This window comes from Dendropsophus ebraccatus, chromosome 1 (genome assembly GCF_027789765.1).
Source record: "Dendropsophus ebraccatus isolate aDenEbr1 chromosome 1, aDenEbr1.pat, whole genome shotgun sequence".
NCBI classification, from domain to species: Eukaryota; Metazoa; Chordata; class Amphibia; order Anura; family Hylidae; genus Dendropsophus; species Dendropsophus ebraccatus.
Window position 1 is genome coordinate 138727260 of NC_091454.1, and position 21086 is coordinate 138748345.

A 21086-nucleotide genomic window follows, 5' to 3' on the forward strand; every position below is an offset into this window, starting at 1 on the left:
TTCTGTTGTATGTGGGGGGTGTTGCTACCTCCTATTGGCTTGCACTCCACCCATGTCCTGTGGGAGCTATAAATAGAGATTTGGCTCCTATCTGCCAATTTGTAGGCTTGTTAGTCCAGGAGAAGCCATTGCTATTGTGAGAATGCTAGAGTAGGACCATGTCTCTGAGGACACCTTTAGGCCCTGTTCACACAGAGCAAGAACGGCGGAATTTTCATTCCCCTGCAGATATGTGACCTGGCCCCTTTAACCCCCTGCCGCATGCAGCCCCGGCCCAAGAGCATACATTACCTGCTCGGTGCCACGGCTGTGTGAGGCTCCTGGATCCCCTCGCTCCCTGCACTGATTGGCTGATGGGGAGCTGGGAGCATCACACAGCCGCGGCGCCGAGCAGGTAATGTATGCATCGGGGCTGCGGGCGGCCAGGGGTAAAGGGATCGGGACGCACATCTGCAGCGGAAAGAAAATTCCCCTGGGGGTATGTGACCCCATAGAACTTCACTATACTAGGATCCGCAGCGGATTTCACTGCAAACTTGCAGCGTGAAATCCGCTGCGGATCCGGTACGTGTGAAGGCACCCTTAAAAGGTTTCCCTGCTACCGGCATGATATTGTAACATCATGCAAAACTGGAAAACATTCCATGACAGGGCTTCCCTGTCCATAGAGCTCGTAATTTTTGGGACGTGTAAATGCAGCCTTAATTATTAGCCAGAGCAAAAAGAAACAATAAAAAGGTTCAAAAATATAAATATGGTGGTTCAGCTCTCCTTGGCGTTTTCTGTTTGCAGCAGAAGGTGCACGGGCGGGCGGTGGTGGCCAGGCACTGGTAACGTGACAGTTCAGTCAAAGTATAGGTGTGAATCCCGGCACTACAAATGTGGTAGTTAAAATGTAACTTTTAATAAAAATAAGTTAAAACGTTGTCAAAACAAGCTGCCCCACACATGTACTATAAAAAGGATCCTTCCTTTCCTCATTTACACAGACTACTCTATTATTTTAAAAAAGAAGTCTTGTGAAAATAAAAAAAATCATTGGCTGGCAGGAGGGTGCCGGAACGTAAGAAAGAATGTATACCTAGCCATCCCCGTGTTCCCACAGCACTGCCTTTCTTATCTCTTAGTCGCTTGCCTCCTGAAGCTTCTGCTGCTGCAACGCAACATCTATTGTCCACCCAGCCAATCAGTGACTGGGGCAAAACACCACTGTAGTCACTGACTGGCTAAGTGAGAGATCAATCAGTGGTGCAGTGAGGTTGCCGGAGCTGGGTCTGCGATGTAGCAGGAAGCCATGAGAAAATGACTTCCGATGGTTGCGAGCAGCGCTACCGAGGCACAGGAACGGGTAAGTAAAATTTTTATTATTTTTTATTATTTATTATGTTTCCGCACCCTCCTGCCTACTGGTGATTTTTTTGTTTTCACAGGACTTTTCCTTTAACTGCAAGTTGTGTAATTGTGCTCTTACATTAGTGGTATTAGGGTCCTATTCCACGCGCCGAGGAGGGCCCGATCAACGATCTAAACGAGCGGCGATCTGCTAGCCGTGCCGAATGTCACTGTGTTTGGGAAGGAAGGGCAGCAGGTGGGAGAGGTAAGGGTCCATTTACACAGAAAGATTATCTGACAGATTATCTGTCAATGATTTGAAGCCAAAGCCAGAAACAGACTATGAACAGAGATCTGGTCATAAAGGAAAGCCTGGGATTTCTTTTCTTTTCAAATCCATTCCTGGCTTTTGCTTCAAATCTTTGGCAGATAATCTGTCAGATAATCTTTCTGTGTAAATGGGCCCTAAATGCCCTATTACACGGTACGATTATCATGCGAAAAATAGTTGGAATTTAAACAATAATCGTTCTGTGCAATTGCAGGCAAAATCGTTCGGATGTCGTTGATTGTTGATTTAGATCTGAACCTAAAATTATTGTCAATCGTTCGCTGTAATTCCACATTCGTTCGCACAAGTTCCGCATTTGTTCACTAATTGTTCAGTGTAATTGCACATTGTTAATTGTTTTGCTGGGATCAGAAGAAATAAACCATCGTAGCAATGATGGTAACTAACGATTATCGTTCTGTGTAATATGGTGAACGATTTCAGGTTAACGATAAACAATCTCGTTTGTGATCATTTATCGTTAATCACTAAAAATCGTGTAATAGGACCCTAACTTTCTAATTGTTCGGCTGTCAGTTTTTGAAGTTGTATGGCCAGCTCGAGATCCCAGTTATATAGTATCACTAAACAGTATAACAGTATATTTCTATTTCATTTTATTTAAAGAGTCACTGTCGTATTTATTTATTTAATTTTTTTTTTGCAGAAATCAATAGTCCCAGATGATTTTAAGAAACTTTGTAATTGGGTTTGTTAGCCAAATATGCTATTATCTGCATTCAAAAAGCCTTTTCCCAGGTCCCCCCTCCTTCCTCTTTTCCATTCACTGCAAAAAAACAGGAAATGTGACTTGTTGCATCAGACACAACCCAATCTGTTCTAGGGAGAGGGGAGGAGAGAGTTAAGACCCTATTCCACCAACAGATCTGACAACAGATTATCTGCCAAAGATTTGAAGCCAAACCTAGGAACAGACTATAATTAGAGAACAGGTCATAAAGGAAAGACTATTTTCAAATCCACTCCTGGGTTTGGCTTCAAAACTTTGGCAGATAATCTGTCGTCAGATCGGTTGGTGGAATAGGGCCTTTAGCCGACAGCAGAAAGCTGAGAACAACGGATTGGAGCTGGGTGAACTCTGTATTCAGAGGTCAGAGAGGTCAGTGCTGACTGTCAGAGGAGATAGAGGGTGATTTATTTGTAGATTAACTCTTTGTTGTCCTGTTTTGGTGTTTTATTTCCATCTCTCCATAGGAGAACAATGAAGACAGGGGGAGAGCTTCAAACTGCTTTTTCAAGATAAAAATTCATTTTTCAGCTAATAAACCCAATTACAAAGTTTCTTAAAATCGCCTATACTATTGATTTCTGCAAAAAAAAAAAAAAATCACGACAGTGACACTTTAAAACTTTAAATAAAACACAATGCTCCAGGAAGGTTTACTTTAGGGGAAAAACAAACCCATAATGCTTCGCCATACGGTGGCACAAAGCCAAGGGGATCTCTTAGGGTCCTATTACACTAAGCGATTTTTAACAATTAACAACTATATATAAACGATCGCAAACGAGATTGTTTATCGTTAACCTGAAATTATTCACCATATAACACAGAACGATGGTCGTTAGTTACAATCGTTAATGCGATCATTTTTGCAATCGTTACAATGATTGTTTATGTTGTGTATATCGTGTATCTGTACCTAACTTTGCACCACCCCCTCCGTCCCTCCTCCCCGCCCTCTTCATCATTAGGAATGCCACTGGAACATTTACCCCTGTTTGAACATTGCACAGGTGTCTTAATGATCCAGCCCATGTGCTGTGGTAACACAGGTGGGGAATAGGAAGCAATCTAACTGGAGCATTCCTAATGATGAGGAAGAGGGACGGAGGGGTGGTGCAAAGTTAGGGCACAGATACGCCCATAGGGCTGCAATTTTAAAAGTAATTTTTTATGACAATAACTGCATCACCTGCCAAACGGACCGCAGGACAGATCTTGGAATAAAAGCAGCTATCTGAAGGTACCAGCGGTTTGGGGGGGGGGATTCAGATTGTGGGTACAGAGTCGCTTTAAAGAACTTGGGACTGATTTTTCATGCTATGGATGTTTACAATAAGAAGATAAACCATGCATTGATCTACTAAATAAGCCAGATGCTTTCTAAAAAGCTGCATTAGAAAAAAGGACTTTGAAGATATATTTTCAAAGGTTCTGTTAGCGGATACAAGTGTATAGGCATCTGCTAGTGAATTATGAATTTATAAAGCTCTGATTGAGAATAGATGATGTTACTAAAACATAAAAGTAATTGGTGAAAACATATGTATGTATGCTACCCACAACCATATGTGAAGGGAGGTAATTTTAGTCAGTAATAATTTATAAAATTGCATGTATTAACCCTGTAGAAAGCATGTCTCTCTTTCTCCCCCAATAGCCACGCAATACTATAGGAATTAATGGCGCCATTTTACTGCTATTGGAGGAGAAAGGGTGTCCCACAGTTTGTTTGGATTACACTCGTATGTGGAAACACACCCTCGAGGGAGATTTACATGTGACCTATTTATTTTTCCACTGTGAATTTGGCTGCACTTTGCAAACCGTGGTATCCATAGGAAGGTTAAAAAAATAACACATCCAAATCTGTATGTAAGGGGGCATTCACGTGTCTGCAAATTTGTGGATGTTAAGGACGGGGAAGGAATGTAATACATTTGTTCCCCACCCGCCATGATGTGTCAATATCATGGCGGCCGTGGGGAAACTCTTTGAATCACCGCGGCACTGTAGTGACAGAGTAATTTTTCTTACATTTTCAAAGTGTGTGTTGTGTCGCTATATTCTGAGAATATATATCACTTGAGCAGTGGGTGGGGATGTTTATTTTTTTATATAATAAAAAAAACAGCAATTGTGGGATTGGTTTATTGTGTACAGGATAAATTAGTTGGTATTTTGAATTGTAACAGATGTGACAATAGCAATTATTTTCTTGTTTATATTTTTTAAGTAATGAATGGGAAAATGGTTTATATTTGGATTTTTATGTTTTAGAACTGTAACTTTTTTGGATTTTTTTCCCATTAGAAAACTTTCCTTCTGTTGCATAATGAACTTCAGTATTTATGTACTGCAGTGTGTTGTGAATACCACATAACTTACTTTCACTTTATTTACCTTCCTCTTTCTTCTTGAGCTTGTAGTGACTTAGGTGTCTTTAATCACATGGTGTGGTAATGTGATGCAGCAAATGTACTGTGTACCTGTCATAACAAATGAGAAAAAAAACAAAACCTAAAATATATAGTTAAAGGAAGTCAAGCCAAGTCATATATTTAAGTAAAAAAAATTATACAAATTCTCAATATACACTAAATATGGGAAATGCACATACAGTGCTTTATTCCCTCATTTACTAAAGCTGGAAGTCTTGTATTCCTAGTAAAAATGGTGATGTCACCACCCACTGTCTAACATACAGAGGTGCGGGCTGGGCTGTGCGGCGGCAGTGACGGGAGCGTGAAGCAGGGTAACCTCTGGTAACAGCCCGGTGCGGACAGGAGAGAGACCACCAGATGATGTGACATGTGAATCATCCTTATCCCTGTGGTCTCTCTCCCATCCCTGCCCTGGAGCTGTCATTATCTGTATTGTGTGGGCGGCCAGTAGACCTGGATAGACAACTGCTCGGGGAGCTGCTCTCACAAGGCCTCCTCTCCTCTGTTAGGGCCGTATTACACCAGCAGATTATTTTACAGATTTTTTGAGCCAAAGCCAGGAATGGATTATATACAGAGAACAGGTAATAATGGACAGACTGAGATTCCTCGTCTCTTCAAATCCACTCCTGGCTTTGGCTTACAAAAACCTGTCAGATAATATGGCCCACCTGTCAGCCCGTGCTCTGTCCCTGCTGCCCATGTAGCTGACCCGCCATCTGGACCTTCTGTGTTGCTTTGCGCTTGGTGAGAGAGCAGGCTGTGGCCGGGGAGGAATGGCACAGCCTGCCGTCTCCCGAAGTGCAAAGTGATGCGGCTTTGGGGAGAAATAAAGGAAGGTCCGGGCGACAGATGTAAATCCAGCCTAAATCTACTATGGCAGTGTTGCGTGAGCAAGATATATAAAGTACTTAGGGGTTGGGACCATAAAATATACCTTAAACTATGTTTATCAGTCAAACATTACACAGTATTAAAAATGTATGCATACCTGCATATGATACACAGTATTTACAGACCTGTGACGCCTTCGGTGCCCTGCAGTATTTTTATTTTCAGCCACATGATGTGTGTTATTTTACCGTCTCACTTCCCGTAACTTGATATGATCATATGATTTGAAAACAGCAAGGCAAAGATTTAGTAAGATCAGAAAATAGACACGTAAGCATGTGTCATACACCTGTACTCCAGGGTTGTCTGATTCCATACTTTTAATTTATTATTATACATTAGAGAAAATTGCTGCTGTTGAAAACTACAGGATTGAATAATCGTTTTCTTTGATTTTAGTAGATAGTGGGTCTCTAGGATTTGAATATACAATGGTCGTTAAAAGGTTGCCATTGTTTCACCAAACATTGTATAAATCAGGGCTTCTCAAACTTTGTGTTCTCAGTCCTAACTAGGCAATCCATATTGATGCTGGGGCCTTACCAACGAGCACATACTACTATGCAGCATCAGATACTGCCAGGTAGTCACATAGTATTCCAGAGCCACATAGTGTTAAAATAAGTACTGTTCCACCTGTGTAACTCAACATCACACTACATGATACATACTGCACCATATTACACCAAAAATTATTGGTTGGAATGGCCAGTAATCAGCCAAATACGTCCGATAATTGCTTGATGTAATAGGGCCCTTACTCTTCCTGTATTTACCTCTTATTTCCCACAAAAGCATACAGAGTTTTCTTTTTCTGTTGAATCCGTTGTAAGCCATACTGTGGAGTTGTTTGTTTCTAGTAGTATTGTATCTAGAGGAGAATATAACATCATATGTTCTGTCAAGATACATGTATGATGGCACTCATCATACAGCCTCCTGAACGCTGCTCAGCAATTTTCATGAGGACCAAGAAGAATTTAACCTGCTGATTTCTCCCTATTGCGCATAGTGCACTAGGATTTTCTTACCTTTATCCACTGTTTCCGTGCTATAAGCAGTTAAATCTTTATGCTAATTAAGCGTGAATTCACATGCATCGCTCTGGGTCAGGGCTGCAGGCAGCGGGGGGTTAAAGGGGACGGGTCACATATCCGCAACGGAATGAAAATTCGGCTGCGGGTATGTGACCCCATAGACCTTCATTATTTTGCTGCAAACTCGCAGCGTGAAATCGGCTGCGGATCTGGTACTTCACCCTAAAGGAGAAGTCCAGGGATTTTTTTTCCCGACAGTTCCTCCCCACATGTAAAGTTATATTACTTTTCAATGTACACTAATTGCCGATTTCACAGCCTTCACTGTCGCCGCTGTAAGTTGTGTAGTTCAAGTTTTTTGGGGGACATCACAACAAGCAGTGTTACACGGGCACCACCTTGGGTTATGACGTGGAGCCAGCAACGTGACGATCCAGGGCGTTCCTCACTGTGGCACTCACTCCTCTCTTTCTTCTCTGCACGCCTCCCAGACGACAATGTCACGGCCAGGGGCGTTGCGTAGGCGTTCCTCACTCTCTACATAATACACTCTGTGTATTCCTAGTTGTGCCCTAGCCCGCCATCTCCAGCATCAGCCTGCCTGCAGCACTAGAAGCTCCAGCCTATCCTCACCAGCTCGCCATACAACAAACATCTGCCTGTCCTCCCCTGGATCAGGCCGCCCGCCGCACTAGAAGCATACTTTTAACGGACACGGTCCACGGCAAGGATGAGTGTGTATGGTTCTTGTGTATTAGGCGGGCAGTGCTGACACTGGGGTGGACGAGCTGGGGCTTGTAGTGTGGCGGGCTGACACTGGTCCTGTTAGGCTTGCAGACAATGTACCAGGACTGCAACTACAGAAGATGCCGGAGGCTGGCATACAGCCTGAGAAATAAGGCACACAAGGGGGTGATAACATTCAGGGGTGGGTGGGACAAAGAGGAAGGCTTAATTGAGTGGGCTGGACAAGGAGAAGAAGCAAGTGTACAGTGGGTGTGACAGAGAGTAACTGAAACAAGGAAGAGGATGCTGGGAAATTTAGTAGAGGTGCTGCAGGCTAGTGCAGCTCAGACAGGAAGTGAGTGGAGAACAGCTGAGGAGCAGAGCAGCTGATGTGGGGAACGGAGAGCAGCTATTCTGGGTTCAGGCAGTTACTACACAAAAGGTATACATAATCCCTTATTTATTTTTTGATTGTTTTTTTTTTACTAGACATCGGACTTCTCTTTTAAGCACCAGTGCACCAATCCACCCCATCTAATGAATATGAGCGGAATGAGCTGTCCTCAGCGGCCGTGTTCAATAGGGAGATATCAGCAGGTTAGGTTCTTCTAACCTACTGGTAGTTTCCCTTTAAGCAACATTCCACCATGCAGCCTGGGATATTATCAGATCATGCTGGCTTTGCTCAGACTTGGAGTCAATGCATTTCAAGTGCACATTGTAATTAATGTACATGTCATTTCAAAATGTTTTTAAAAGCCTGCATGGTTTTGTTGGATTAACCCTTTAATTAGTGGCAAGGTGATTTTAGTGCTCTCACTGTTATTCAGCCCCCGGGAGTCCCTCCTTTCCCTTACTTCTCTGGACAGTCATAGCACATACTCCTCTCTGCTATACTGTGCTGGAGAAAATGCACTGACTGAACTAAACAGTCTGGAACTGTGCTAAGCTGTTTTTCACAGTAACATACTAGGTGTCATGTGGGGAAGAGAAGGGGTTACTTATGCATTGGGTTTGCAAGGCGCTATTTGAGCATAAATAAAAGAAACAGCAGCAGCAGAGTCACAGCAAGGAAAGGGTTACACTAAGCACTGAATTGCTACTGTTGTTGAAGAAATTCATTGACAACAGGTAGTAGACAGCAGACCGCTAAAAATGGAGACTCCTAGCAGCCAAGATTTAAGAGCTGTTTTTTAGGCTATTTTATTTTTTTCATGGCTGTGCAGAAATTGCGGGTGTGTAAATAGGCACATTTTGGCTTTAATAATTCAGTATGTATATATTTTTTTTACTAAAACAATATTATTTTTTTTATAGGATATTTGTGCTGATATACAGTATTGTCCTGGTTGTGGCAGCTCTAGACTAAGCACAAATGTGTATGTATGGTCACATATACAAACTCCTTTGAGACCTTATCTGTGTTTTTCCAAGGTATGTTGCACAGCATTACACATTTTTATAGTAGTTGATATGTGTTAATATATTGAAATTTATATACATAAGCATTTAAATCTAGCAAAGGTAACGGACAGAGTTGTGGTGAGTTAATAAAATGTGTCAGTGCACCAAGTCAATTCTGCTGCATCATTATTTCCATAGACATGCAAAAAAGATACTGATGCATCAGAGTCAGGGTTCATGCACACTACAGAATCCAGGCGGATAACCCCTAGCGGATTATGCTGCTCGCGCCCCGTGCCATAGACCCCATCCTATGCACAGGTTCATTCTTTTTGCAGTCAGGGAATCCGACTGTGTATAGAATGGAGTCTATGGCAAGGGTAAAGATGCGCGTGAGTGGGGGTGATCGTTGAGTTCTCCGCTTTAAAGAGGTTGTTCAGGATTAGAAAAAAAACAGCTACTTTCTTGCAAAAACAGTGCTACTAGGTTCTGTATGGTATTACAGTTCAGCTCCATTCACTTCAATTGAACTGAGCTGCAAAGCCACATCCAGACTAAGGATCGGAGCAGTCATGGAACAAAGCAGCCACGTTTTTCTAGGCCTGGATAACCCCTTTAAGCTCCATCCTCTTACCAATCCCCCGGCATTGTGCACAGCAGAATGAAGCACCTGTCCATAGATGGGGTCTTATGGGTAGCGGGGGCATGTGCCTCCTCCACAGCAGTATGCTGCACAGTGGTGGAGACAGTCGCCATTGTACATCACCCTGCCTCTTCCACCAAGTCTGCACTTATACCCTAAGTGCAATGTATTTCTGTGGAGGAGGCAGAGTGAAGTGTAAGCCAGATGCCATCTATGGACAGGAGCTCTCTTCTGCAGCGCAAAATTACTAACCAATATAACTGCATATCGGTCGGTAATTGATACAGCATTAAAAAAAAAAAACTGTGGAAATGTTGCCAATTCCTTTAACCCACTAAGTCTGACTGTTAACTTTTACATAATTTTGCTCACAAACATTTTTCAGTGCAGTTTTTTTTAAATCACAGCAGGTTCTGCTTACTGTATTTTCCACAGAAACGTTGGCTCCCCCCTCCCTACCAATATATTTCTATAGGGGGGTAAATATGCCAGAAAAAAAATACCTTATGTCTGTATGTAAGTTGTCGTGTTTTTTTCTGGCATTTTCATCACAATTCGTCAATGGAAAACCTGGAATCGCATGATGAAGAATTACATGACCTGTATTGAAAAATAAATGCAGCAAATAAAATGCCAGAGATAAAAAATACCTATTACCTATATGAGAAAATGCCAGAAAAACTGCCAGGGCTTTTTTGTCTATCTATATTCTATATTTCTACTGTATGTGTTGTTTATCATGTATGATTATTAACAATTTAAATCATTTTTTTCCTACTTTTTTATCTCATAACAGTCAGGAGTACTTTGCTACCATGTTCTGGAAGTTTGACCTCAACACAACATCACATGTGGACAAGCTCTTGGAAAAGGAGGATGTAACCCTCCTAGAATTAATGGACGAAGATGACCTGCTCCAGGAGTGTAAAGCTCAGAACCAGCGGCTCCTGGACTTTCTGTGTCAGCCACAATGCATGGAGCAGCTTGTACAGCTCATCACACAACAACCACCTGATGATATGGATGAGAAAGTCCGCTTTAAGTGAGTAAAATTATAATTTATATTATTAGAAGGTGCCTTTAAGTTAAATAAGCATCTGACATGTTTTAGCAACATGTCAGATTTGTATATCAGTTGGAGTCTGGGTGCTGAGACCCCCACCAATTGCTATACACCCTTTTGTCTACTGGCAGTCCTGTAGGCTTCTATTATAACCATAGACCGCTCACATTAGTGGTTATGGCGTAGGTTAAGTGGAAGAGTTCACCCTGCGGAGAGAGTCTGTCCCTTTATTCTGGTCATTGGCAGAGGTCTCAGTGCCAATACACACTTCAGACATGTCGCAATGACATGTGAGAAGTTTGTTTAAATGATAGGTATGTTTTAAGGCATTAGTGCTGCTTATGAATTTGTTACTCTAAAGGTAACCATACACATTAGATAGAAGTAAGTCGTTGGTTGAATGACAATGGAACATACATTCATTTTGTGAAGATACAACTGTACACATTTTACTATATATTGGCCAAAGTACCATATATTTTTACAGACACAAAATGAAGTCTTTAAGGGAATGCTAGCAGAATATGCTTGAGGAAACATTCATATCCACAAAATTATCCATCTATGGTATTTTGGTTGAAGTCAGTCATTTTCATCAAGTTTAACCATTCCTCAATATTTGACATAAATGTATGTCAAGATGTTGAGAACAGGAGTATGGAGTGGGTTCGGAAGCTCAGCATGTTTTATAAATGATAAGTTTGGGCTATGTTAAACAGCTGCCAGGCTGCTAGGATTAAGGCCTAGTGAGAACCCCTAGGCCTGTTATCTCAGTACACGCTGCTAAACGCAATACAGAGGTATTGCAGTTTATTTAGAAGGTGATCACATGTTCCGGTTCCCTGGGGGATGTATGTATGTATGTATGTATTTGTCTATATATAACTTATGTCATCAGGAGTGCTGAAACCCCAGCTTCTGGTAATTTAACCCTTTCCATGCCACAGTCAATCATAACTTTGACATACAAGAAATCTATAGGGCTCTGTTACCACATGGGCTGTCCACCAACACAATTCCTGGGTGCTAATGGGTTTCTTTGGCAGCCAAGGGCCTAATAAAAAAAAACCAAGCCTGCCATGTAAATTGCCGCTATACAGCTGTGCCCATACCTCCCACCCAAGTGTCCCTCTTTTAAAGGGACAGTCCCTACTTTTGAGCCAAGTCCCTCTGTCCCTCTCTGCCCCTTACATGTCCCTCTTTTTGACCTAGGAATTAGATTTGCATTAATTAACCTCCTATGTTGCTCTAGAAAGTGTCTGGTTTCTTACTGTATAATAGACCCAAATGTGCATATTATTCTACCATGTGGTACAAGTTGGATCCTAATAAATATTATATTCAGATGAATTATGTGACATTACGGCCCGTCATATCACACATGCGGATCATACACACAGCTGTAGGTTTTATGGATCCGTTTTGGGGCCATGATCTGTGCCACAATAAATTATTAAGCCATTGTGCATCTGTGTCACCTATAGGACAGTGGGTCCCTGCATATGAGGACATTTACTGAAACACATTTTTGATTCTGTCCGGAGTTGTGGGTCTGTAATTCCAGACAAGGTTACTGATGTGTGACCGGGACCTAAGGATGCAGCCACACATACAGAATCTGCAGCAGATTTGCAGATATAAATGTAACTGAATGCATGCTTCAGTCTGCAGCAGATCCTGTATGTGCGGATGCATCCTTGAATTAAAAAGTATGGAAATGTCTGTAAAATTTTCCTAGGGTGAACCACAAGTGTCCATCTTTGGCCGTCCAAAAAGTTAGGAGGTATGGCTGTGTCAGAGGCATGGGCGCATATATTATGTGTCAGAATGAATGGGAGATTTAAAGGACAGACCTCTGGATCCACTGCTTCTTTTTCTCAAAAATTGCATTGGCAGTTTTCCAAAAAGCTTCAATTTTCTATGGCAATCTTATGCTGACAGACATGAAACATTGCACATCAAAAGTAGTGTAGTGTTTTATAAAAGTGATTAGGAGGTTGCAGTTGATATTACCCTTGTTAGTACAAAAAACAAGCAAACAACTAAACAGTGAAAATAATATAAATGCCATTGCCAAAAATGATTGTAATGGAAAGGGGTTAATAAAAAACGGTGAAATACAGCGGTTGTGCAGGGAACGTTATGATTAGCAGCACTTGTGCTCTTTATATTCAGACGAAGATACTGATTGAGATGGGGCAAATTGATTTTTATTTCTATTACTAATTTATGTCAGTTGAGCATTTACAGAGTAAATATGTGGAGGTGAATTTATTTTAAAGTTTCTTTTACCTTTCTGGCCAGGAAAGCCTTTTGTGTGTGACCTAAGAATATTATGAGGTTATCCTTGCATATTGTTGGCTTCCATGTTTTGCCTAAACTTAAAGGAGAATGCCAGACGTTAATACAGTGCAGGCAGGGGTGGGGGGAACATAATGTATACTTACTGAATGTTGCCCCCCCCCTCCTGATCCTGGATCCTGCCAGCTTCCTCCTGCTCTCCTGTGCCAGAGTTATTTCACCTTGAAATTCTTTTTCTAAAACTCCCATTGCCCAAGTAAAGTATGAAGTATGTCTGCTGTGTGGCTCCTTAATTTCACATCTCGCTGTTTCCTCCTTTTTTTACTCCTGCAATGCTGATATCTTTTTTTTCAGTACAGAAATTGCATGAATGTTTCTGAATAGCATGTCACGTGTCTCATAGAGGATAGCTGCAACAAACTCAGCCTGACAAAAGTCAAGGGCATAAAGTATCAGTATCCAGTGAGTAAGAGATGATTGAAGTCTGACAAGCAGTGAGGTTCAGCAGCACAAATAAATGGGGACATGTCCGCTTTCTACCACAGAGAGCACCACTCATCCTAAAGGCCCTATTACACCAAGTGATTATCTACGAATAACCTCTTGGTGTAATAGCTCCTGTTAAAAGGCAACGATCAGCCGACATGCAAAATGTCTTGTTGAAAAAACTTAAAGGAGAACTGGGGCCAAAGTCTATTTTTTTATATTTTATTTCCTAAGCAAAGTTAGACAAATTCCAAATGTACAATAATTATGGGAAATGCACATATAGTGCTATTTCCCTCAGTTTAGTAGTTCAGGCAGGGTTTAATTTCTCTCTAAAAGAAAAAAAAAGTCACGACCCAGGTCTATACCTGAAGTGTCCAGCAGGGAGCACAGTATATGTAGACATTACATGTAAAAAATAACAGGGCACAAAATTCAGTACATGTAAGGGCTAACTGAGCCAGTTTCACTTTACACCATGTTTGATAAATCTCCCCCTATGTGTGTATTTCCCATAATTAGTTTAACTCTGCTTAGGAAATAACATATTAAAATAGATTTTGGCCTGAGTTCTACTTAAATGATAGCAAAGGTCTGCTGGTCAACGCTCTATGTAATAGGAGTGGCAACAGGAGACTGCCGCTATCTGCTATTGCCTCCTTGGATAATCCAAAGATTGTCTAAGTAGCTCCTCCCTCAGCTCCCCGTGGCCCTCACTCTTACCCGCTTGCTGGGCTCATCTGACAGATCGGCACTCGCTTGCTCCTAAACATTGGCCTTTGTAATAGGGCCATACATTGTACATTGTACATTTAAGTACTGCACACAACCTGGGGACAAGCGAGCACTGTTTTTAGAATATGATACAGTCATATGATACAGTTTTTTCAGCTGCTTTGCAGTGGCCACTAATACATGGCACAGTGTGCATGACACCAACTGAATGAACCTACTGCACTGGTCTACCTTTCTACATTAATTATATGAAGACTTCTGTGAATAAAAATAAAGTTAATCAAGACATAGCCAGTAATATGAGCAAAACATTGCTAGGAGATAATGCAATTTGTCTAAATAAAGTAATTTTAAAAAAATTATATTTCTTAGATGCTGTGTTTTGAGATTGGTCTTCCATTGTAAGAATACTCCTTTGAAAAGAAAATGTGTTACTTCATGTTTTGGAATTTGAATGCTTAAAAATGATAATTGTGGGGAACTGCTCAAGGCTATGTTCACACACTGTTTTTTTTTTTTACTGTATTTGTTAACTGTAAAAAGAAAAAAAACCAAAACATAATTTATAATATAAAAAAACTCTCTTTTGGGAGGGACAGTATTTCATGTTTTAATTGATCTGTTAGAAATATCACAATTTTTAAAAAACATTTTACAGCCAATAGAATAAAATCATGTGTGAACAGGTATAAAAACTGCAGTTAAAATAGATTTAAATATTGAGCATGTTAATCAATCAGGGACTCTTTCAGACTTTGCTTGTTCTACATTTCATAGTAACAGAAGGCAACGCCATTGATATCATAAAAACTAACAGAGTCGATTTCCGGGGAGAGAAAAACAACAATGTAATTGTATGAACAAAACTATTTCCAATATTAGTCATAAGGGAGATGAAACTATTATACAGCATGTTTACAGAAAGAACAGTTGTGGAAATTACTGCTATATCTTGGGGAGAGTGGAAAAGACATTTATGTTGAAACATTCTCAGTAGGAAAATAAAGTAATTTTGACTTTTCTGTCTGACTATTATGTTGGGTTCTGAAAGATGCAAAAAGTGCTCTCAGCATTACATTACAGCAATAGCAGTGCATAAGCCATGATCCGTAAGGTGGGAGCCATCGTATTAGTAATTGACCAGTAGAAATACACAAAATACTGCCTAAAAAATAATACCTGTCAGAAGCTTGTAGCTAAATGGACAATCGCTTTACTTCACAATTAAATTTATACATCACTGACCATAAATTAAAGGAAGAGTTATAGAGGTATTCCCATCTGAACTAACACAGGTAAATTTGTAGGGCTCAAGTTAAAGGGAATGTCCGCTGCAAATCACATTCTAACCTAATCATGGCACTGTAGGATAGCAGTAAATTAAAGGAGACACATGGTACCCTCCTTGTATGTGCCTGTGCTTCCAAAACATAGAATAAATGCTTCTACTATTTAGTGCAAAGCCCCTGAACTGATCTTGTTTTTTAGCTGACACCAGTACATGTACTTAGGAACACCTGTTTGACTCTTTGCAAAGAAAAAAATTTTTTGTTCATCTTTTTTAAAAGTAAATCTGTCAGATGTAATTCACGTCCTAAACTGCTGACACTGTTAGATAGCTGTTAGGTCAAGTAGACACCCTGTCCTTTTCATATATCCAGCTATGCTTCCAGAAGAAAAATGATTTTATTCTCCTTTATGACTTTATTCTCTTGTGAAAAGAGTCATAGAGGCCCAAGCTCCAGATATTCTCTAGGGGTCCTTTTACACACACAGATTGCCTGACAGATTTTTGCAGCCAAAGCCAGGAATGTATTTGAAGAAAGGAGAAATCTCCATCTTTCCTTTATGACCTGTTCTCTTTGGTTTAAAAAATCTGTCAAATATCTGTGTGTGTGAAAGGACCCTTAGGGTCCTATTAGACAAAATAATTTTTAACAATTACCGATCAATAAACTATCACAAATTAGAGCTTTTAAGAACGACCTGAAATTGTTCACCATAACACACAGAATCTTAGTTGTTAGTTACTATCATTACAACGATCATTTACTCCTGATCTCAGCAAACAAAGGAACCATGTGAACATACACAGAAGATTAGCTAACATTTACAGAACATCCAGCGAACCAATAACAATGATTTTATGATCAGCTTAAAAGATGCAATCAACGACACTGGGGCGATTTTTCGATCATTGCCTGAAATCACACACAATTTTTTGCACTATAATTGTCCCGTGTAATAGGGCCCTTACTCTGCTTGCAGCTGACTGTCAATAAGGAAAGGTCAGGTATGGGAGCAGAGAGTGAGGAGGTATTCTAGCTTGCAGCACATCAAGAGCTTGGGAAAGCCTCTGACATTTTTCACTGGAGGATAAAAGCATGCTGTCTAAGGACCCTGTTACACACAAAGATATCCAACAGATTATCTGACAGATTTTTGAAACGAAAGCCAGGAACAGACTACAAACAGAGAACAGGTCATAAAGGAAAGACTGAGATTTTTCCTCCTTTCAAATCCATTCCTGGCTTTGGCTTCTACTAGGATACTATTACATGGCCTGATAGAGGCCCGATAATAACTGTAAACGAGCGCCGATCTGCTAGATAGGTGCTTGTTTACTGGGCCCATTACACAGCCTGATAATCGTTTAACAAGGGCTGCATGGACATCGATGTCCTTGCAGCCCTTGCTTAAACTGCTTACATTACCTATCCATGGTCCAGGGCTCCTTTTGCGGTCCACTTCTTCTCTGGTCCCACGCACTGTAGATTCAAAGTGGCCTGTCTTAGCTGATAGGCCGCTCAGCCAATCACTGGCTGCTGCGGTCCCGGTCAGTGATTGGCTGTGTGGCCTGTCAGCTAAGACGGGCCGCTCTGAAGCTGCAGCGCGCAGAACTTGGGGAGGTGCCCTGAACCATGGATAGGTAATGTATGCACTTTGCAAATCGTCAACCACCGGCCACGCATCGCTATTACACGTAGCGATGCGCGGTTGGTGCCCAACAATTATAGGTCCAAACCTATATCAACAATCAGCCGATGATCGTTGTTTATTACACGGAATGATAATCGGACGGCTATGGCCAATTCAGACGATTATCGTTCCGTGTAATAGGGCCCTAACAGTGTTGCCAGTTTTGAATACTTTTGCTATTGCATTCATTAGCAAACTTTCTTCCTTCCTAGTTCATTGTTTAGGTTGCAGCCCACCACTCTGGACTAAAAGCAGTCTGGCTCTAACAGTTTATACACATTACAACTCTATGCATCTACAAAAAAAAAAATACCATTCAGTAAATATCAGGTGTTGGGATATATTATATAGCATATAGGATGGATTGGCAAAGTGTATTATAACTGCATAAAGATGGATTGTTTATCTTAAGGCCCTATTCCACGGAACGATTACCGTCCGTATTCGGCCGCTACGGACGATAATCGTCCCGTAGAATAGAGTGCAACCAGGTGAAGTATATGCTCCAGCCAGCCGCCCGCAGCCCCTTTAACACCTCCCGCAGCCCCGGCCGCTCGTTCACCCCCAAACCCAGCACCCCCCGCAGCACTGATTGCTCCCCCACAGCCCATATCGCCCCCAAACCTAGACCCTCCCAACCCCTCGCTCCCCCACAGCCCCAATCGCCCCCCTGCAGCCCCAGCCGCCTGATCGGGGGGTGGGGGCAATCGGGTGGCCAGGGCTGCGGGAGGTGTTAAAGGGGCTGCGGGCGGCTGGCTGGAGCATATACTTCACTTGGTCCCCGCCTTGGTCCCCGCTCCGGCTTGCTGAAGACACCGGGAACCGCCGAAGCAAGCCGGAGCCGGGATCAGGTAAAGTATCAGCTCCGGCGGCCGGGGGGTTAACGGGGCGGGCTGCGGACAAACTCGCAGCAGGGATGTACAACCCTGCTGCGTGTTTGTCTGCCATTAAAAGTATAGGGCCAGGATCTGTCACTGTTGTCCAGTGTAAATTGATAAATTATCATACTACAGGGTACATAAGAGAGTTGAGTTGTGTACTTACCCACTCTGCTGCAGCTGGTGTCTGCTGCTATGCTTTTCTTCAGAACTTCCGCAGATGTGCCATGCAGACCGGAAATGACTGCTCAGGACAGACTGTATACATCTCTATGCACTCTGTGCTAAGCGTTCATTTCCTGTCCACACAGCAAGTGGGCTGAAGTTCTGAAGAAGAGGGCAGCAGCAGACACTGGCCAGCCTGGGAACCAAAAATTTTTTTGAGTCTTTTATAAAGTTTTTTTTTTTATTTGAAAACCACTTATGCTGTATTTACTTTAGAATGCACAACCCTGCAAATCTCCAGCACTAATGCTGCGTTTACAAATATAATTCGAACGATAATCGTACGTGTAAACGCAGCGAACGATCAACATGTTCTTAAATCGTTGTTCGTCGTTTGCAAAAAAATCGCAGATCGTTCCATGTAAACAATCGCTCACCGATTTTACTTATGTGCGGGATAGGCTTAAGCGATCGCAAAACGATTTTTCCGTACGATATATCGTTCCGTCTAAACGCTGATCGTTCTGAAAAATAAAACCATTGTTCTTTCAATATTGTTAATCGTACGATCAGGCGAATTATCGCTCCGTGTAAACGCAGCATGAGTATAGTCCAGAAAAAGTCCTGGCACATGATTGAAGCATTGCACCTGTTTGTGACCTGGTAACCTAGTGCTGCCTTTTTCAGATGTGCTATAGGGTCATTTTTATTTTTTAATAAGCAGGTGTTATGTTTTTGTAGGTATCCTAACATAGCCTGTGAGCTGCTCACCTGTGATGTGCCACAGATTAATGATAAACTAGGTGAGGATGAGAACCTCTTGAACATCCTATATGACTTTCTGCAACAAGAGCCTCCACTTAATCCTCTGCTGGCCAGCTTCTTCAGCAAGACCATTGGAAATCTGATTGCAAGGAAAACTGAACAAGTAAGAAATAGTTTCTTATGTTTCCACTACTGATATGTAACTGGTAATAGTTGAAGGGGTTATCCAGCGCTACAAAAACATGACCACTTTTCCCCCTACTGTTGTCTCCAGTTCAGGTGCGGTTTGCAATTAAGCTCCATTTACTTCACTGGAACGGAGTTTCAAAACCCCACCCAAACTGGAGACAACAGTAGGGGGAAAGTGGCCATGTTTTTGTAGCGTTGGATAACCCCTTTAACTACCCTTTTTCCTGTTGTATATACAGGAGTTGCCTAGTATAATATAATTCAAGAAAAATCTTCACATTTAATTCAAAACAGTTTGAGAAGTGTTGGCCCCTTTGCAGCTGAGCATCAAAATTACCATTCTGTCCACACTCCCTGCAGGCTGAGGCCACTGCAGAGCTTTTATTTTTAAATGGGTTTTGTACAACATATTTAAACATGTTATGCTGGTTGTGGTGATGAACATCTGGCAATCAGAATTGTGCAACTGCTTGAACGTGCGGTCATTCTTAATTTTCTTAACAAATTTGTCAAGATAATTAAGACCCCCCCAAACACCTACCAATCTGTTATGCAGCACAGTACTTGGAGGTTATCCAGGTAGGTACTAAGAGGTTATCCTTGGATTATAACTTGGCACCTACTACAGGATGGGTAATAGGTATCTGTACAGCGGAGCTACAACTGCTAAAGGTTGGGGATTACAGTGCTCTGGATAGATAAGTTGTAATTTTAGGATGACCCCTTTAACAATCATACCCTAGTGTCTTCTGGCCAATGCAGTAGAGTATATAAAAAGAACTTCAAAAATGCAACACAACCTTCCTAGAAGTCTCAAAGACTTTACTCCTAGACCTCACAAATTCCATGACTGCTATATGCTCACCATGTAGGAAATCAGGTGCCACCTAGGTCTAGGTGTGACGTAGTGCTAAGATGTCAATCAAACTTGGAGGAATGTGCTTATGGAGTGCCTGACTCTTCAGGATAACAGCAATTCCCAGATAACACTTTCAAGGTAATATGAATATAGTGCAATCTGTACTGAAAGTTCTTTATCTGTATTCTGCTGCATTGGTCAGTTTACACTAGGGCATTTTTGCAACTTGTTTGGCGGAGGATTTAGAGTCTTATTTTTCAAGACAGGTTCCTTTTAGACACTACAATTTAACATGTATTACAGATATACACCAAGAATTCTTGTACCTTTAGCTAAACTAAAGGCCCTATTACACGCCCAGATTTATCTGACAGATCACTGAAACCAAAGCCAGGAACAGACTATAAACAGAGAACAGGTCATAAAGGAAGGAGTAAGATTTCTTCTCTTTTCAGATCCATTCCTGGCTTTGGCATTAAGAGTCTATGAAATCTATAAATCTATGTGTAACAGGGCCTTAAGGTAACAGTCAAAGTAATAAATTAATTTGTTATGTATTCACTATATTTTGTTTAGGTAATCGGATTTCTGAGGAAAAAGGAAAAGTTCCTTACATTGGTGCTGGAACACATTGGTACTTCAGCTATGATGGACCTTTTGCTTCGTCTCATTAGTTGTGTGGAGCCGGCTTCACTCAGACAAGAAGTGCTAAATGTGAGACCATGTTGAATGCATATATTAAACAGAGTTAACTGTAAAAGCAGTCTTTAAAGGAGTAGTGAGGAGTTTAAATATTATTCACTAAATAACACACATTACAATGTGTGTTACGTAAATGAATGGCCCCCTTCCCCGTGTCCCCCCACCCCTAGAAGTGTGGTGAGCTGAGCAGCTGATGTCTCGGCAGAGGGGGGCCGGCATGAGGAACGGCTGGAGCGGTCCGGCCGGCCTCCCGAAGATGACGTCGTTCGACCAAAGATGACGGCCGGGGTCGACAGTAATCTGGTGAGTATACTGCACCACTCTTCCAGGGGTGGGGGGACACGGAAAAGGGAGGCATTCACTTACATAACACACATTACAAAGTTGTATAACTTTGTAATGTGTGTT

At 41.6% G+C, this 21086-nt stretch overlaps 1 protein-coding gene across 3 annotated transcripts in view; it reads left to right on the forward strand.

Annotated features, from left to right (window-relative positions):
* The window catches only part of PPP6R2 (protein phosphatase 6 regulatory subunit 2), a 65078-nt gene that overhangs the window by 2820 nt on the left and 41172 nt on the right, over positions 1 to 21086 (forward strand). For 2 of the 3 annotated variants that reach the window (XM_069979609.1, XM_069979601.1), the window contains exons 2-5: positions 8827 to 8943; positions 10353 to 10598; positions 18905 to 19091; positions 20553 to 20690. In XM_069979609.1, the coding sequence (XP_069835710.1) occupies positions 10372 to 10598; positions 18905 to 19091; positions 20553 to 20690 (552 nt within the window). In that variant the 5' untranslated portion in view covers positions 8827 to 8943; positions 10353 to 10371. Of the gene's footprint in view, positions 1 to 7883; positions 7952 to 8826; positions 8944 to 10352; positions 10599 to 18904; positions 19092 to 20552; positions 20691 to 21086 lie in introns of those variants that run through there. The other variant, XM_069979617.1, reaches the window with a different exon arrangement.